Source organism: Kogia breviceps, chromosome 14 (genome assembly GCF_026419965.1).
Source record: "Kogia breviceps isolate mKogBre1 chromosome 14, mKogBre1 haplotype 1, whole genome shotgun sequence".
NCBI lineage: Eukaryota > Metazoa > Chordata > Mammalia > Artiodactyla > Physeteridae > Kogia > Kogia breviceps.
The window spans coordinates 67543961-67560043 of NC_081323.1; the positions used below are offsets into that span (position 1 = coordinate 67543961).

Consider the following 16083-nt stretch of genomic DNA (forward strand, 5'->3'; position numbering starts at 1 on the left):
TACCTCCCTAGGATTACACTTACTCAGTTATAGACTGCCACTTCTGATCTTGTTCTATGTGGTTTAAAGCAGTTGCCAAACAAACAGAACTTCTCAACAACTGAACTTCAATGGACTTCTGAAGTTCCCTTGGATCTGGACTTAACATGTTAGGAAGCAGTTTTTTCATATCTACAGAAATTGAATAAGTTCCACTAAGTTAATTCACTTTAATGTACAAGAGTAACAAGATAACTTGACAGTATTAAAAAACAATCACAAATGAATACCTCCTTTCATGTTTTAAGTTCATATTTAAGTTCAGGCAGTTTCATATTAAGTTCAGACACTATGATAAAGCATTTCTGGTAGCAATATAAAAATACTTCGCAAAAAATAATACCTCAGACCTCTCAAAATGAGTTCAAAGACTCAAAAATCAGTAAGTCAACCTACTACTTAAAGGGGCAAACACTGAATTTAGCAAGTCAATGTTAACACACAAAATATTCATAATACTAACTTCAGTATTACATTTTACAAAATGCTCCAGTTGTGACAAATAACTTAATGAACCACATCAAGATGTCAAGCAAGAAAAATATTTAAACACGACTTGCACTTTTTCAAAGAAAACAGCCCTAATTTTTTTTTTTTTTGCGGTACTTGGGCCTCTCACTGTTGTGGCCTCTCCCGTTGCGTAGCACAGGCTCCGGACGCGCAGGCTCAGTGGCCATGGCACACGAGCCCAGCCGTTCCGCGGCATGTGGGATCTTCCTGGACCGGGGCACGAACCCGTGTCCCCTGCATCAGCAGGAGGACTCTCAACCACTGTGCCACCAGGGAAGCCCAAAGCCCTAATTTTCTGCTTCACACTCTGCCCCAAAAGATGTACAGAAAAACTTCCAGATTTTCCACTAAAATATACTAAGCCAAACATTTTAAACAACTTGTTCATTAAAATACTTAATTTTAAAATTATCTCAAATACCTATTTTTTCTTTTGATCCTCCAGCAAGTAGATTGATATTTTCTCCTGGTAACAATTCTAATTGCTCAGTACATTCAATAAACTCTCCAGATTCAAAACTGCTTAGTGATCTGTAATTAAAATATTGGTTAGCTTGTTTTACACTCTATCCAGCCTGTGGAGCCATTCAAAAATACAGAACAAATTCTAGAAAAAGAAAGCAGTTATACAGAATTCCTTTGATGAAAGTTCCTTCCACGTAGGCCACCATTTTATTTTTACTTTGAAGATGTGACTACCATCTTAATTAGAGTGGCAAACTGGAAAGTCATAGCTACAGACATTCAGTATAGCATACTCAACCCTCCATGTTTCCTTCCTCTTTTTGCAGTCTGTTATCCTTGGGGGTCCGACCAAAACACTAACAGTAGAGCTCTGCAGGGCAACTTCAACATCTAGTTCTCCCCAAGCTACCACTAAATTCCCTGCATGGCCTCATTGCTCACCTAAAGCATAAGCCCCAGTAGGTCTCCTATTCTATTATCTCAATCTGACATCCTACTCCTGCCTTCTTTCATTGCTGGCCTCCCTCTTTCTCTCCCTTTTCCACTGTTTCCTGGAACCCGTTTCTCTTCTTTCAAAGAATTCTTCCTTCCCTTCTCACCTTACCTGAAAATGGTATACCTCTGGAACTCCTTCCGATAGTCTGTAGCTTCAATGCCAGGATGAGGGCCTTACCCTCCTAGCAACCCACTGCTACTTCCAGATCTTTCACTCTGTTCCCATTCCTATTACAGCTGTTCTCCAACCAACAAGATGACTCACAGTTTCTCGATTTCCCTCTTTTCCATTTATCTCTCATCTTTTCCTGTCCCTCTCACTATGTCATCTCCCTTACATTTCCAGCACTGAACACAGCACTGGAAATGAACATCACTTGACTGCACCTGCTTCTACCTTAATAAACCCCAAGCTTGGATCAATGCAACCACCAGCTTCTCAGGTGAGCCATAATTATTTGGCACTGATGAACTGTCTTCAGTGTGGTGACCAACACACTTTTCATTTCTGCCACCACAAAAACAGCAGGTCTGCTGTGTCCCCACTATGCTCTACAACACCCTTGCACTTTCAGCTAATGACTGACACCTCAGAAAAAAAAACAAACAGACTTTCATTTTCTCTACCTTTACCCCCCAATCCACATGCACTCCCCAAACTGTATGTATCCAACTTTAACTGCTTTCCTTGAGGCACAGGAAAGGTGGAGTCCAGTTAATCCTTCAATCACTGTTCTTTACCCTGCTTCTTCAGCCTGTCTTCTTATGGCTCCTTCCCCTAGGCTTAAAAGAACGTTTAATCTCTCCAATATTTATAATAAACACACAGTACTCTGTTCCAGACACAGCGTTCTTTCCTTGACTTCATTACCCAATTAACCTAACTGAAATTTTTCATTTTCAAGTTTCTCCACCACTCTACAGTATTCAACCTGGCTGCTTCTCCTTCTCTCTCTACAAAACTCTTCTTGCTCAAAGAGTAGGAAGTTCCCGACAAGGATGACTATTCCTGTCTGGTTCTTCTGCATCTCCAACACTGCCTTCCTCAGTGTCCTTGTGTTTTCTTCAGCGGCTTCTTCTCCCATCCCTTAACAAAGATGCTCAAAAGGACTCTGACCATGGCCCTCTTTCTTTTTCACTCATGCTTCTCCAGAGCATTATCTGTCGTTTATGAAGGCTCTGGAGTATAAAGAGTGAAAAAGAAAGAAGGTCTGTGATTATCACCTATATACTAATGATTCCCCAAATCTCTCTCAAGCTTAGGGTTTTCACATTAGTTCCAAAAGCAATTCTTAACTGCTGACTAAAACAATCTTGTCTGCATGTTTCATGTACCTTAAACATACTTCATTGTTCTGTGTTCCTACTTCAATTAATAGCATCTGTTTTCCTCTCTCTACCTTTGCCCCACAGATCGATGGTCTACATGCGTCCACCCTGGCCCTTTACCTCCAGTCTCCTGACAACCCAGCAGAGTGAGCCAGTAAGTCAGATCATGATATGCCTCTCTTACTCAAATCCCACCTAAGATTTTCTACCTTATTGGGAGTCAAAGTCTTTTTCAGAGTTCCCACCTACTTCTCTACCCTTATCTCCTATTATTCACTCTGCTCCAACCACAGTGGCTTCCCAGGCATTTCCAGAACACTCCAAGCCTATCACCCTTGCATCAGGTCTGTTTCAAGTCTGTGCTCAAATGACATCCTGATGGCATTCCCCAACCTAGTCTGTGTGTCTCCTCCTCACTAGAAGGTCAGCTCCTCAAGGGTTAGAATTTGTGTCTGTCATACACAGTGCTACACCCCAGTGGCTGGCACTCAGTACGGGCTCAATGCAGAAACTACCCATTAATTCATTTACTCACTACAAGCTGAGCTCCTTGATGGTGAGGACACCTAATGACCCTTATCATCCCAGCCAAGTGTCTGGGACACAGCCTGTACTCAAATTTCGAATTAAGAGATTAATAAATGCACAGAGGAATAAGGGAAAAACAAAAAAGGGAGTTTAATTTACAAATGTCACAAACTCTGGTCTCTTTATAATAAATGTTTTTGATATATTCACACCTAACTTAGAAACAAAGCCATCAAACGTTATCCTTTCTAAAGCAGTGACAAATTTCTCTTTATATTCATTATGATTTTAGAACAGGTTCTGAGAATCAATACCAAATGACTGTTTCAACATAGAAATCTGTCTTCCCATTGCATGAATACCCTCCTCACCTCTAATGCTGGTTTTTCATTGTAGTCATTTTTAGAATGGCAGTATTATTAGAACTATAACCATCTTGCCATAGTAAATATGGACAATTTTAATATTTTTCTGCCATAAAAGAAGACTTTAAAGTTACTGAAAATTTGTTTAATGGGGTAAGAAATCCTTACTTTATGTAGTTGAAATCAGCTTTTAGGTTGAGGGAAGTACTGCTGGTACTCTTTTTCAAGTCATGGATAGCATTCTGCCATTCCTGTACAGCAGCCCAATCAGCAATTGAAATGTAGCACTCACATGCTTTATTTCCCAAATAATTTATAACCTCAGGAGAAGAGTCAGTTGGTTTGGACAGCACAGTTTTTCTGGATTCACCTGAGTGAAAGTATTTCATAAAATAGAGAGAGAGAGAGACCAAAGCAGTTATAAATATTTCAAAGAGCAGAGAAATCTAAAAATACACAGTAAGATCATGAGCACAAACTATTTGACTACAACTTTTTATTTAAACCCTGAATGCTCACCATTCAAAGAATGTTTGGGGCTGGCACTGTTACGCCCAGCATTAGCCAATGTGAGAACAGATTTGTCGAAGCTGGAGATGCAGCAATCAACACCTGTCATGGCACACAGGTGCTCCTGGTACTCCACAGAGGCCTTTTCAAACCTTCAACACAAGTTCAAACAGTCTTATTTTTTAATTATCCACATATTTCATTTCTAAAAAAACTGGAAAGAATGAGTTAATCAACTGAGCTGAGACAATGAGTTGATTATTCTGTGTGGGGTTGAGCAGGCACAAAATTAGATCTCTTCCTCACCAAAAATGAAAATAAGTTCAAAAATCGTTAAGTGTTTAAGAGACAGTATAAAATAACTAACAGAATATATCAGTATTTAATATCAATGTGTGCAAAGACTAAATAGAAAAATAAACACAAGAAAAAAATACATAATGTTAACAGATCTAATGACATCGTAATTTGAAACTCCTGGGCATCCAAAAAAAATAGGGACTTCTGTGATGGCACAGTGATTAAGAATCTGCCTGCCAATGCAGGGGACACAGGTTGGAACCCTGGTTGGGGAAGATCCCACATGCCGCGGAGCAACTAAGTCCATGCTCTAGAGCCCGTGAGCCACAACTACTGAGCCTGCATGCCACAACTACTGAAGCCCACACACCTAGAGCCCATGCTCCACAACAAGAGAAGCCACTGCAATAAGAAGCCTGCACAAAGCAGCAAAGAATAACCTGTTCACCACAACTAGAAAAAGCCCCCACACAGCAACGAAGACCCAACACAGCCAAAAATAAAAATAAATAAATTCATTTATTTTTTAAAAAACATGAACATTAAAAACAAATTACCAATCAAGAAGTTAGATAGCATCAATAATCTTGGTGTAAAATAAAATCTCACAGATCAATAACGAAAAAACCGAGAGGCCACAAAGACATAATCTATGTTTTTAAAAATCACAAATGGTCAATGACATAAGGGGAAAGTTCTATTATTAATAAAGAAATGTAAATTAAACATTTTCACTAATATGGTGGCAGGGTTCTTGTTTCTCAGTAGCCCTCTGTATTCACAAACATGCAGGGAACAGGTGTTACTCTATTGTTAGAGATACAAATTGGAACCATCTTTTATGTAAGGTAAATTAGCAATAGTCTATATCATAAGCCTTATGGTCTATAGCCTTTCTTCTAGTAAATCAACTTGTAGGAATGCATTCAAAGAAAACAATCACAAACATGAGCAAAGAATTAAATGCCATGGTGCATTAAGACTAGCAAAAACATCACAAATAACCTTGCTGTCCAACAATAAGGAACGTTAAATTATGGTACATTCCCCCAAAAAAGAAAAAAAAAATGTGTTGTTAAAAATCACATCGGGGCTTCCCTGGTGGTGCAGTGGTTGAGAGTCTGCCTGTCGATGCAGGGGACACGGGTTCATGCCCCGGTCCAGGAAGATCCCACATGCCGCAGAGCGGCTGGGCCCATGAGCCATGGCCGCTGAGCCTGCGCGTCCGGAACCTGTGCTCCGCAACGGAAGAGGCCACAACAGTGAGAGGCCCGCGTACCGAAAAAAAAAAAAAAAAAAAAAAAAACACATCATAGAACATTTAACATGGCAAAATATTTTTTTAAATATTGCTGAGTAGAAAACGCAAAATCATAAGACCAGCAGAAACACTGCTATTTCTGTGAAGAGGATAAAAAACTATATACAAGAGAAAAAAGAACTAGAAAGAAGGCATATATGTACACCAAAACTAACAGTTACCACTAAGAGATGGAATTATGAGCCATTCTTTTATTTTCCCTACATTTTCCAGATTTGGTAAAACTTATATAAGCATACACAGAGGCACTAAATGAGTTTACCTAGAGCAATGAGTATGAACATTTAGTGCACAGAGCTAATGAGCAAGAACTCTGGCCATAAAGGGCAATTTGTATCAGACTCTGACATGAAAGGTTATCAATTAAGAATCAACATTAAGTGTAATTAACATTTAAGTAAAATGTTAGTCAGTAATACAAAAAAATTTAACATCGAGAAATCCTATCACCCATTTCCTTCCTTCCAACTTACCTCCCTTCAGCCTGCTGGGCCACTGAATTAATCCAGAGAAGATTTTTTCCAACGACCGAAGATGACCAGGCAGCAATTCCCTGTATAGCTTCAGGACAATGAAGTTCACACAGTGCTTCTACCACCATCATGATAGTTACTTCCAATTCATTCCCCTGAGAGTGGCATTCAGAAAAATCAGTCACAGACCTCAATACCTTCAAAATTCAAATCTCTACTAAATTTACAACTACCGATCACAATCTAAAGCCTGAAGTCAAATTTATTTACCAATTATTTTTACAACAATGAAACTGCATTATTGGAATTACCTAAAATGTTACATATAATGTAGATACAAAGGGGGTGGTGGTGATGGACCTTAACAGCACATGCGTGCTAGTCTTTACAAAACAAACTTACTTAAACATTTAAACTGTGGCATCTTTGGGAGTAACACGAGAAGTAAATACAAAACAAAAATTAAGTAACCATGAATTAAAGAATGCTTAATTTTATGTCTTTGAATATTGCCTACTGACATTACCTTAACTAGTAAACATGTGCAATTTTGGGATTCCACTTATTTAGTGACCCTACTTACAAGCCAGCACATTTCCCTACATTATAACATTATTCGTATTATACTTTTACATCTATTATAAAATTATTACACTTTCCCATACATTATATAATCATTATAAATTATTATAAAAATTCTTTCTTCTATACACAAATTTCTTAGAATTACCTTTAAAGTTCTAACCCTTAAGCATAAGTAATGAATATTTTCATTCTAAGTAAAAAATATGAATAGGTGACCCTGGAAGTTACTGCTTGTATAAAGATACTGGACCAAAAGCTTTAAAAATGAATAGAACCAGGCTTCCCTGGCGGTGCAGTGGTTGGGAATCCACCTGCCAATGCAGGGGACACAGGTTCAAGCCCTGGTCCGGGAGGATCCTGCATGCTGCGGAGCAGCTAAGCCCATGTGCCACAGCTGCTGAGCTTGCACTCTGGAGCCCATGAGCCACAACTACTGAAGCCCACGTGCCTAGAGCCCATGCTCCCCAACAGGAGAGGCCACCACAGCGAAGAGTGGCCCCCACTCTCAGCAACTAGAGAGGACCCACATGCAGCAGCAAAGACCGAATGCAGCCAAAAATTAAATAAATGGATATATTTTTTTTAAGTTCATTTAAAAAAAAAATGGGGGCTTCCCCAGTGGCACAGTGTGCCTGCCAATGCAGGGGACAATGGTTCGAGCCCTGGTCTGGAAAGATCCCACATGCCGCGGAGCAACTGGACCCGTGAGCCACAACTATTGAGCCTGCCTGTCTGGAGCATGTGCTCCACAGCAAGAGAGGCTGTGACAGTTAGAGGCCCGCGCACCGCAATGAAGAGTGGCCCCCGCTCCCTGCAACTAGAGAAAGCCCTTGCACAGAAATGAAGACCCAACAGAGCCAAAAATAATAAATAAATAAATAAAATGAATAGAACCTTTAACTTCTTTTATCCATAGATTAGATCATAGCAAAGGAATTAAGCCCAAATTTTTCTAATTAACAGATTTAATTAACTCCACACACACACCGCTTTACCTGAGATGAATTTGTCTTCATTTCTGTAAGCAAGTCGAAGCCATGTCTCACTGTCACAGCAGGCTGTCCTGCCAACAATCCAACCCTCATGATGGAGAGTCGGATCCGAGTCAGCCAGTCTTGACAAGTTTGGCGATTGGTATAGAAAAAAGTCCTAATGACCTTTAGACAAGAAAGAAGAGCTCAGGACTGGTTCAAATTACAGGCAGAGATGTCTCAAATACACATAAAGCACATACACAAGTCTACTGCGATTTCAGCTCTGCACGCACACACTGCCAGGTATGACCACAAAACTGACCAAGCAACATTCAGCCCACTGAAACCAACCTTGGGAGGTGATGTTAATGCATTGGCGCATCCCTCATATGCATTATACATTAACTTCTCCAGGTTTTCCAGATACTGCAGAAGAAGCACAAGTCTAAGCTGGTTGCTACTGTGGCCTTCATCATTGTCTGCAGTTGTCCACTGACTAACATCTTGATCGGGGTTTAATGTGTGAGCTGCAAGACTTCTAATGATACCTAAAACCAAAAACAGCATTCTAAATTTAAAAGGAATCTTCAAAGATTCTAGAAGTTCTTAGAGATAATTTCACAAATTCAAGTATCAAGTATCAAGGATACTTTATCAAGTATCCTCTGTATACCCATCATTTAAAAACAAAAGTCCCAACAAGATCTTTTCATTTTTAGAGGAAAAAAAATCTTCTCCACACAAATCCCCTAAATTTGTGAACAAAAACACATACAACATGATTATTTAATAAAAGCTTATTCTAACAAACATATCTAAAAGATTAACTGATAAAGTACTACAGAAAAAAATCATATACTCTCAAATTTTTGCTTTAACAAGATAAGAAATCCATTATTTCTTAATGTAGGCTTGAAAGTATTTACATCACAAAGTTTGAGACAATGCAGAGTCAATTACCTTCAATTGTCTGGAAGGTATCCTGAGCTCTGCCCAGTGGGGTTCTCAACTTAGAAAGGACAGTGAACTGTGCTGCTTCCCAAATAGCCCACTGCCAAAGGACAGCATCTGTCTTTAGTAGATTGCGGGGAATTGTTGATTGGTCACGTTTATCCAGTCTCTGGCAGCTATAGAACAATCTTTCTAACCAATTGTCCTTCCTGGGAAAAACAGTTTCATATTTAACAGACAATGACAATTCATTTAAAAAAAAAAAAGACAAAAACAAACTGCAAGGGAAATGGGAGTAGGGGACTACAATCTTCCCTACTTGAAAAAGGCAAATGTAAACTTGGGAAGCATTATGTCCCCACATCTCATTTTAAAGAGGTCTTTTACAGTTGAAATAGGATGGGGTATGGTATGGACAGATTATTAGGGTAAAAGACTCATGACAATTTGGCTATCAAGATAAAACATTCATTGCAACTAAAAATCTCCAGAATGCCTACACCCCCAGGCCCCTCCCCAAAGCACTGATGACTAGGTCAGATCAGTTCATTGTCAACTACATTTCACCATCACTGTCAGTTGCAAAGCCCACTTTTATTTCTTCAGATGCCATCTTTGAAGCAATTCCTCCTACTACTGAAAACTTAAAACAACCCATTTGAGAAGAATATTACTTTCTACTCTGCCACCCCTGACATATTTTCTCCTCAAAACTGGGCACAGGGTTAAGATATTCATGTATATTTAAATTACTTTTCCCAGATGAAAGACTCAAATAATCTTACCCTGTTCTATGAGAGTTCCCATACAAAATAAAACTAATAACATCAGAGAAATCTTGTGGGTGGAATGTGTTACTTGGCGCTTTACTCATGTGACTTCTTAATGCTAAAGAAATTTCTTGAATTTCTGTGTGGTTGTTATTGCTGTAGACAGAAAATAAAGTCATTGTTATGCAAAATGTTTTCATTTAAAAGTTAGTTCATACTGTAAATGAATCATTTCCCTGTTAACTAAATTTGAAAGTAAAAACTGATAAAATTAAGACTTAAAAAATACATACAGAAATGTTACAACTTTGAAATTTAAGGTTCTTAAAGCACCAAAATTGACCTAATTTAAAACTATAAAAGAATACAATTTAGTTTTACAAATAGTAACTACTGAGAAACATATTTTGGCATTGTAAGTATTATTCTGTAGCAATTATCATCTCTTCAGTCACTGAGAAGTGCCATACAAGATGTGATATTAATTCACTAATAGGCAATTTGTCTTTTCCTGAACTAAACATTGTGGGATGTCTTTGCACCAACATACCTCAAGACAACATCTAAAGGAATTGACTTCAATAGCTTTCCAAATGCTTGCCGAATACGAGTTCCACTATGGACTAGTTGAACACGGCAAACATCAACACACCTACAAAAAAATGAAATAGATAATACAAGTGTGGAATATTTACAAGGATCAAAAGGGCCGGGGTCAAAATATTGGATCTTTAATCCATACCTCTGTAAAAGATCGTCTGGTAAGGAAGAGGACAAAGCATGTAGACTGCTGCATGCTTGTAGACAGATATTCACATCTTCGACAAGAGCTATTAAAAATTTAAAGACACTTTCAGCTTGCCAGAAGAAATTATATGCCACTATGTCATAATTTTCTGAACCCATTCATTTCAATAAACAATGAGTGACTACTATGGATGAGGGGTTGCTCCTGCCTGGAACCATCACTGGCAGTAACATTTGGGAAAATGATACTCTCAACAAAACCCACTCAGGGTGACTAGTCTTCACCCAAACCTTTCTCTGAAGGAAACTTTAAAAGTACACAGAATGTATAAACAATCACATAAGCTTAAAAATGTGACAATCACTTAAAAACAACTTGTTTTTCACATATTAAGAATGGCAAAAAAATTAAGACAGATTATGCATTTGTCATCAAAATGGGGATGATATATTTCCAGGCAAAAAAATTAAGACAGATTATGCATTTGTCATCAAAATGGGGATGATATATTTCCAGTCATGAAAAGCACTCAAGTGACTATCTGCCATTAACAAAGATCTCTTTTAAGCACTGATCAACATAATTAAATAATCTCAGATTCTTACTGTTGGCTAAAAGGCCTTTGCAAAATTTATGGAAAGATGGAAGAGAGAATAAAGGTGCGTATGTTTCAGACTTCCTCATTAAAACAGCCACTTCCAAAGCCCAGGTCATTAATAGTTTCCTGAAACACAAAATATACAGTTGATTTCACATTAAAAAAAAAAATAGAAAAACAACTTGAAAAACCTATTCTTTTTACATTAGTTTTCTTTTGGTCTTTTAAATACCTCAAGCGATAAGAAACAAATTAAAACTATAGAAATTCCTTTGGCAAAACTGTCTTTTAAGAAAATCTCCCCAAACTAGCATAAATTGTAGCAAAAAATATTTTTAAATCTCTATAAATACATTCATCTATAAAATATTGCAGGAGGGGGAGGTTTCATGTAATTCTTTCAGGAAAGAACCAGAAATTCTAGATTAAATAATAAAACAAAAATTTAAAGTGTTTCATAATGAAGAAGTTGCTCTACCCATTCAAATGACAGCCTTCATTTCTTTTTCTCAAATTATGAAGCCAAGTTAACAAAAGTTAGAAACAATATTATAAGTATTAGTTACCTTGTGTCCTGGTTAAGATTATCTTTCTTAAGCAATATTCCCAGGAGATTTAATATAATTGAGAAATGTTTTTTTGTAGCTGTAGTTACAGTACTAATCACCGCTCCATCAAACAAGGATGGGGACGAGGAACTAAGACTACTAGATATAAAGTGGTCATGCCTGGAAGACAAAATTTGGATCATGTTTTCACCTCTCATTTTTAAAAAAAGGCAATTCCAAAGTTAAGTCAATACATATTTTTTAAAATGTACTCTAGGGGCTTCCTTGATGGCACAGTGGTTAAGAATCCGCCTGTCAATGCAGGGGACATGGGTTCGATCCCTGGTCGGGGAAGATCCCACATGCCACACAGCAACTTAGCCCTTGCGCCACAACTACTGAGCCTGGACTCTAGAGCCCACGAGCCACAACTACTGAGCCCGAGTGCCACAACTTCTGAAGCCCGTGCTCTACAACAAGAAGCCACCACAATGAGAAGCCCACTCACAACGAAGAGTAGCCCTGGCTCGCCACTAGAGAAAGTCCACACACAGCAATGAAGACCCAACACAGCCAAAAATAAATAAATAAATTTATAAAATAAAATAAACTTATAAAATAAATGTATACTCTAAAGGGCCCATCTTCCCTTTAAAAAAATTTTTTTTTCTTAAGAAGTATATGTAAATACATTACCTGGTACAGTGAGAATACAATGTGTAGAGCACTGCGTACTGAATGGCAGGGAAGTGAACAGCCAGGTCGCCATGCACAATCATCAGATTCTTACTAAGGAGTGCAAAGACAGTTGGAGACAGAGCCCACATCTGATGACGTACAAAAGAAAGTAAATGTATGGCTCCTCCAAGACATACACGAGCATACAAAAAGTTTATCCTTCAAAATATGTCTACACATTTTTAAAAATTAAAATTGACAGATTTAAATTTGGAAACAAGCTAGTACACTAAACCTGGGATCAGCAAATATTTCTTGTGAAGATGAGATAAATATCTCGGCCTTTGCAGGCCACATGACACCTCTGGTACAACGTCCAACTCCTCAACTCTGCCACTGCAGAGAGAAAAGTTACAGACAAAAAAACAGGAATGAAAGTGGCTATGTTCCAATAAAAATTCTTTCCAAAAAGAGGTAATGTTTGGTGATGGTTGCACAATTCTGTGAGTATACTAAAAATCACTGAATTGCATACTTTAAATGAGTATTATAATGTATGTGAATTATATCTCAATATTTTTTTTAAAAAAAGAAAGAAAACAACAACACGTAATGGGCTAGATCTGGTCCATGGACTGTAATTTGCTGATCCTTGGTCTAAACAAAGCCCATGCACCCTTCAGTGTAGTAGATCGTATTTCCTCAGTTTTCCATGTACTTCAAATGGCAAGTTGCCCTGTCCAGTGAGAAAAAAGGCACACCCTGCCACTCTAAGCCTTTTCCATCCTTCCTTTTTTTTCCATTGCTAAGATACTCCTTTCCACCTGACTGTCCTGTCCCCACTCCCTCTCGTTTTCAGAGTGCAGGATGTAAACCTCAAATCTGAGCACAATATGAATTTCTCAACAACCAAATTTTAGAATGCAAAGGAAGAGTCTACCACAGCCTAGCAGTGAGGGAAAGAGCAGCTATGGAGGGACACCGGGCCATCTGATCTAACAATATGGAAAGCACGCAAATATAAACATCAAATCTTGACTCTTCCCTCCCTTCTCTCTTAGACTACATTATCCCCTTAATTATATCCCATTACTTTTCATTATAAATAATGTTTTTCAATCCTGCAAGGTCCAATAGGAGGGAGAAATATACTAACCACAGCAATAATTATAAATGAAAAGCATGGTCACTTCAAATTTCTTACAGGAATAAAATCTTTATTCTTTTTCCAAAAGAATGTATGAATGTTCCTAGAGAAAAGTAGTAGGTGGTCATAAAATAAGGACCATATGGAAGCACTAACTCTAGTGGGAAGAAGGAACAGAGTACCAGGGGAAGAAGGGGTTGCATATTAAAAGAACTATACAAACTTGCCCTGTGGAAAATGTTGACAATTTTTCTAAAAGCAGGCTAGAGGAAATAGGAGAAAGCATTAAAATACATTTTGTAAAAAATAAAACAAATATAAAAAACTTATCAAGGAAAGCAAGAGCTAAACATAATGGCAAGAAAATATTCCCGTCAATTTTAATTATCCAGGCATGTCCAAAATATGGCCTTTTGATCTATGTGATTCCGTAGACACACTGCCTTGATAGATAAACGAAATATGTAAACGTGCAATAAGAAGAGGCTGAAATGGGATAAAACAAAGTCATTACAAGTAAATACTCACCCCAATCAGTGAGTTTTTAGCATTTCCAATTGTAGTCAGAGCACTGAGGTCAAATATAACTACAAATTTTGCATTGTCTACATTGAATACATGATTCTTAAAAGCCTCATGTTTTATTTCGGAACAGGCATCAGGAAGTTGTAGACTATGTAACAGGTTGTTTAGGGCACAAGTCATTTCTCCCAAAATTAATTTATAGGCAGTCTCCAGAACAGGAATATTCTTCAGGCCGAGCACTGCCTGATAAACAGCATGGGCTACAGCAACAACCTTAAAAAAAAAAAAAGAATTCAGGAAAGTGATAATTAAATGGAAAGTATATTACTATCTGCATAATGGTGATGATGCAAATCAGTTTAAGACTGATACATTTACTGTCCAAAACACCAAAGACCTTAATTTTTAAAAAAGCAATTTAGGAAACCTACAAAGTATCAGTAAGCATCTTAAAATCTATAAAGCTTTATTTTATAAAAGAGTCCTCTAAATTAAAAATGACAATGTGAAATTTCTTAAAAGTTCTTTTTTGTTTCAAGCCAGTATCAAAACACATAAAAACAGCATATTATTAAGATAGGTTTTCCTACATCTACTTAGAAAGTCTATAGTGGCTTTGACTGGGAGTCGGTTAAGAAGCTAATGATGAAGTTTTATTTACAACATACACATGACATTTTAATAAAACAAATTTAATAAAATCTGAAAAAACTATCTGCATTCATCAAGGTATACAGTATGAAAATCAAATATTAAGTTAAATGAATCATTATAATTTCTATATTCTAAATCAAATATTTATCATTTCGATTTCATTTATGTAGCCTACTAAGGAACATGAGTCAAACTCTTCAATGACCTAAGTTTATCAAAAGTCTGATCAATGAATCACTTACCTCTTTTTCTTTATGATAACGCAAAAACAGTAGTTTAGATGATGGTATAAATAGTTTTTCTACAAATGATGATGGCAGTTTTGTATTTATCTGTTCAACAATCTAAAAGAATAAAACAAGAAATGAGCTATCAATTCACAAAAGAACACGGAGGAATCTTAAATGCATATTTCTAAGGGAAAAAAAAAACAATATGAAAAGGCTGCATACTGTATGATTCTAACTGTACGACACTCTGGAAAAGGCAAAACTATAGGGGCTTCCCTGGTGGCGCAGTGGTTAAGAATCCACCTGCCAATGCAGGGGACATGGGTTCGAGCCCTGGCCCGGGAAGATCCCACATGCCGCTGAGCAACTAAGCCCGTGCGCCACAACTACTGAGCCTGCACTCTAGAGCCCGTGAGTCACAACTATTGAGCCCACGTGCCACAACTACTGAAGTCCGCGTGCCTAGAGTCCATGCTCCACAACAAGACAAGCCACCACAATGAGAAGCCCGTGCACAGCAACGAAGACCCAGTGCAGCCAAAAATAAATAAATTAAATTAAAACAAACAAACAAAAACTACAGAGACAGTAAAAAGATCAGTGGTTGCCAGCCAGAAGAGGGGAGAGAATAGGTGGAACACAAGGGATTTTTAGGGCACTGAAACCCTTCTGAATGATACTATAATGGTGAATACATGGCATTATACATTTGTCAAAATTCATATAATGTACAATACAGAGAGTGAACCCTAAAGTAAACTATGGACTTTAATTAATAATGATGTCTCAATTTGGCTCATCAGTTGTAATAAAAGTACCACACTAAAACAAGATATTAATAATAGTAACAGAGGAAACTATTGGGGGAAGAGGTTATATGGGAACTCTGTACATTCTGCTTAATTTTTCTGTAAAACCTAAAAACTGCTCTGAAAAATAATCTATTAAAGAAAAAAGTAATATATCTAAGCTATATGTTTAGGCCTTAACATTGTGACATTAAAATGTTTAGATACCGAAATAGGATACATGTATTTACACTTAAACATGGGGTTTTTTTCACATTGGCAAAGGGAAGTATAACTATGGGAGAAATGTTTAGCAGAATGTCATCTAGAATTTGCTTTGAAATAATCCAGTTGGGGATGCAGGGATGGCAAGGAGGAGGCAGAGAGTAGGAGGCCTAGATGAAACCAGATGGGCCATGTGTTTCTAATTATAGAAACTGAGTATTAAGTATGCAGAGACTCATTATACTACTCTACTTTTTTTTAGTATACTTCAAAAGGTCCATAATAAAAGGTGGAGAGAGGGGGGATATTTATGATTAAGAAAAGAAT

General features: G+C 37.5%; 1 protein-coding gene across 2 annotated transcripts in view; it reads right to left on the bottom strand.

The window, feature by feature from the left end:
• SMG1 (SMG1 nonsense mediated mRNA decay associated PI3K related kinase) overlaps positions 1-16083 on the bottom strand; it is a 97981-nt gene that overhangs the window by 42161 nt on the left and 39737 nt on the right. For both annotated transcript variants that reach the window (XM_059038056.2, XM_067013777.1), the window contains 16 exons: positions 14756-14857; positions 13863-14132; positions 12206-12336; positions 11528-11689; positions 10969-11087; positions 10358-10445; positions 10166-10267; positions 9631-9771; positions 8855-9054; positions 8246-8442; positions 7916-8077; positions 6336-6490; positions 4251-4393; positions 3900-4101; positions 971-1080; positions 24-171 (listed from right to left, as the gene is read on the bottom strand). In XM_059038056.2, the coding sequence (XP_058894039.2) occupies positions 24-171; positions 971-1080; positions 3900-4101; positions 4251-4393; positions 6336-6490; positions 7916-8077; positions 8246-8442; positions 8855-9054; positions 9631-9771; positions 10166-10267; positions 10358-10445; positions 10969-11087; positions 11528-11689; positions 12206-12336; positions 13863-14132; positions 14756-14857 (2432 nt within the window). The remainder of the gene's footprint in view (positions 1-23; positions 172-970; positions 1081-3899; positions 4102-4250; positions 4394-6335; positions 6491-7915; positions 8078-8245; positions 8443-8854; positions 9055-9630; positions 9772-10165; positions 10268-10357; positions 10446-10968; positions 11088-11527; positions 11690-12205; positions 12337-13862; positions 14133-14755; positions 14858-16083) is intronic.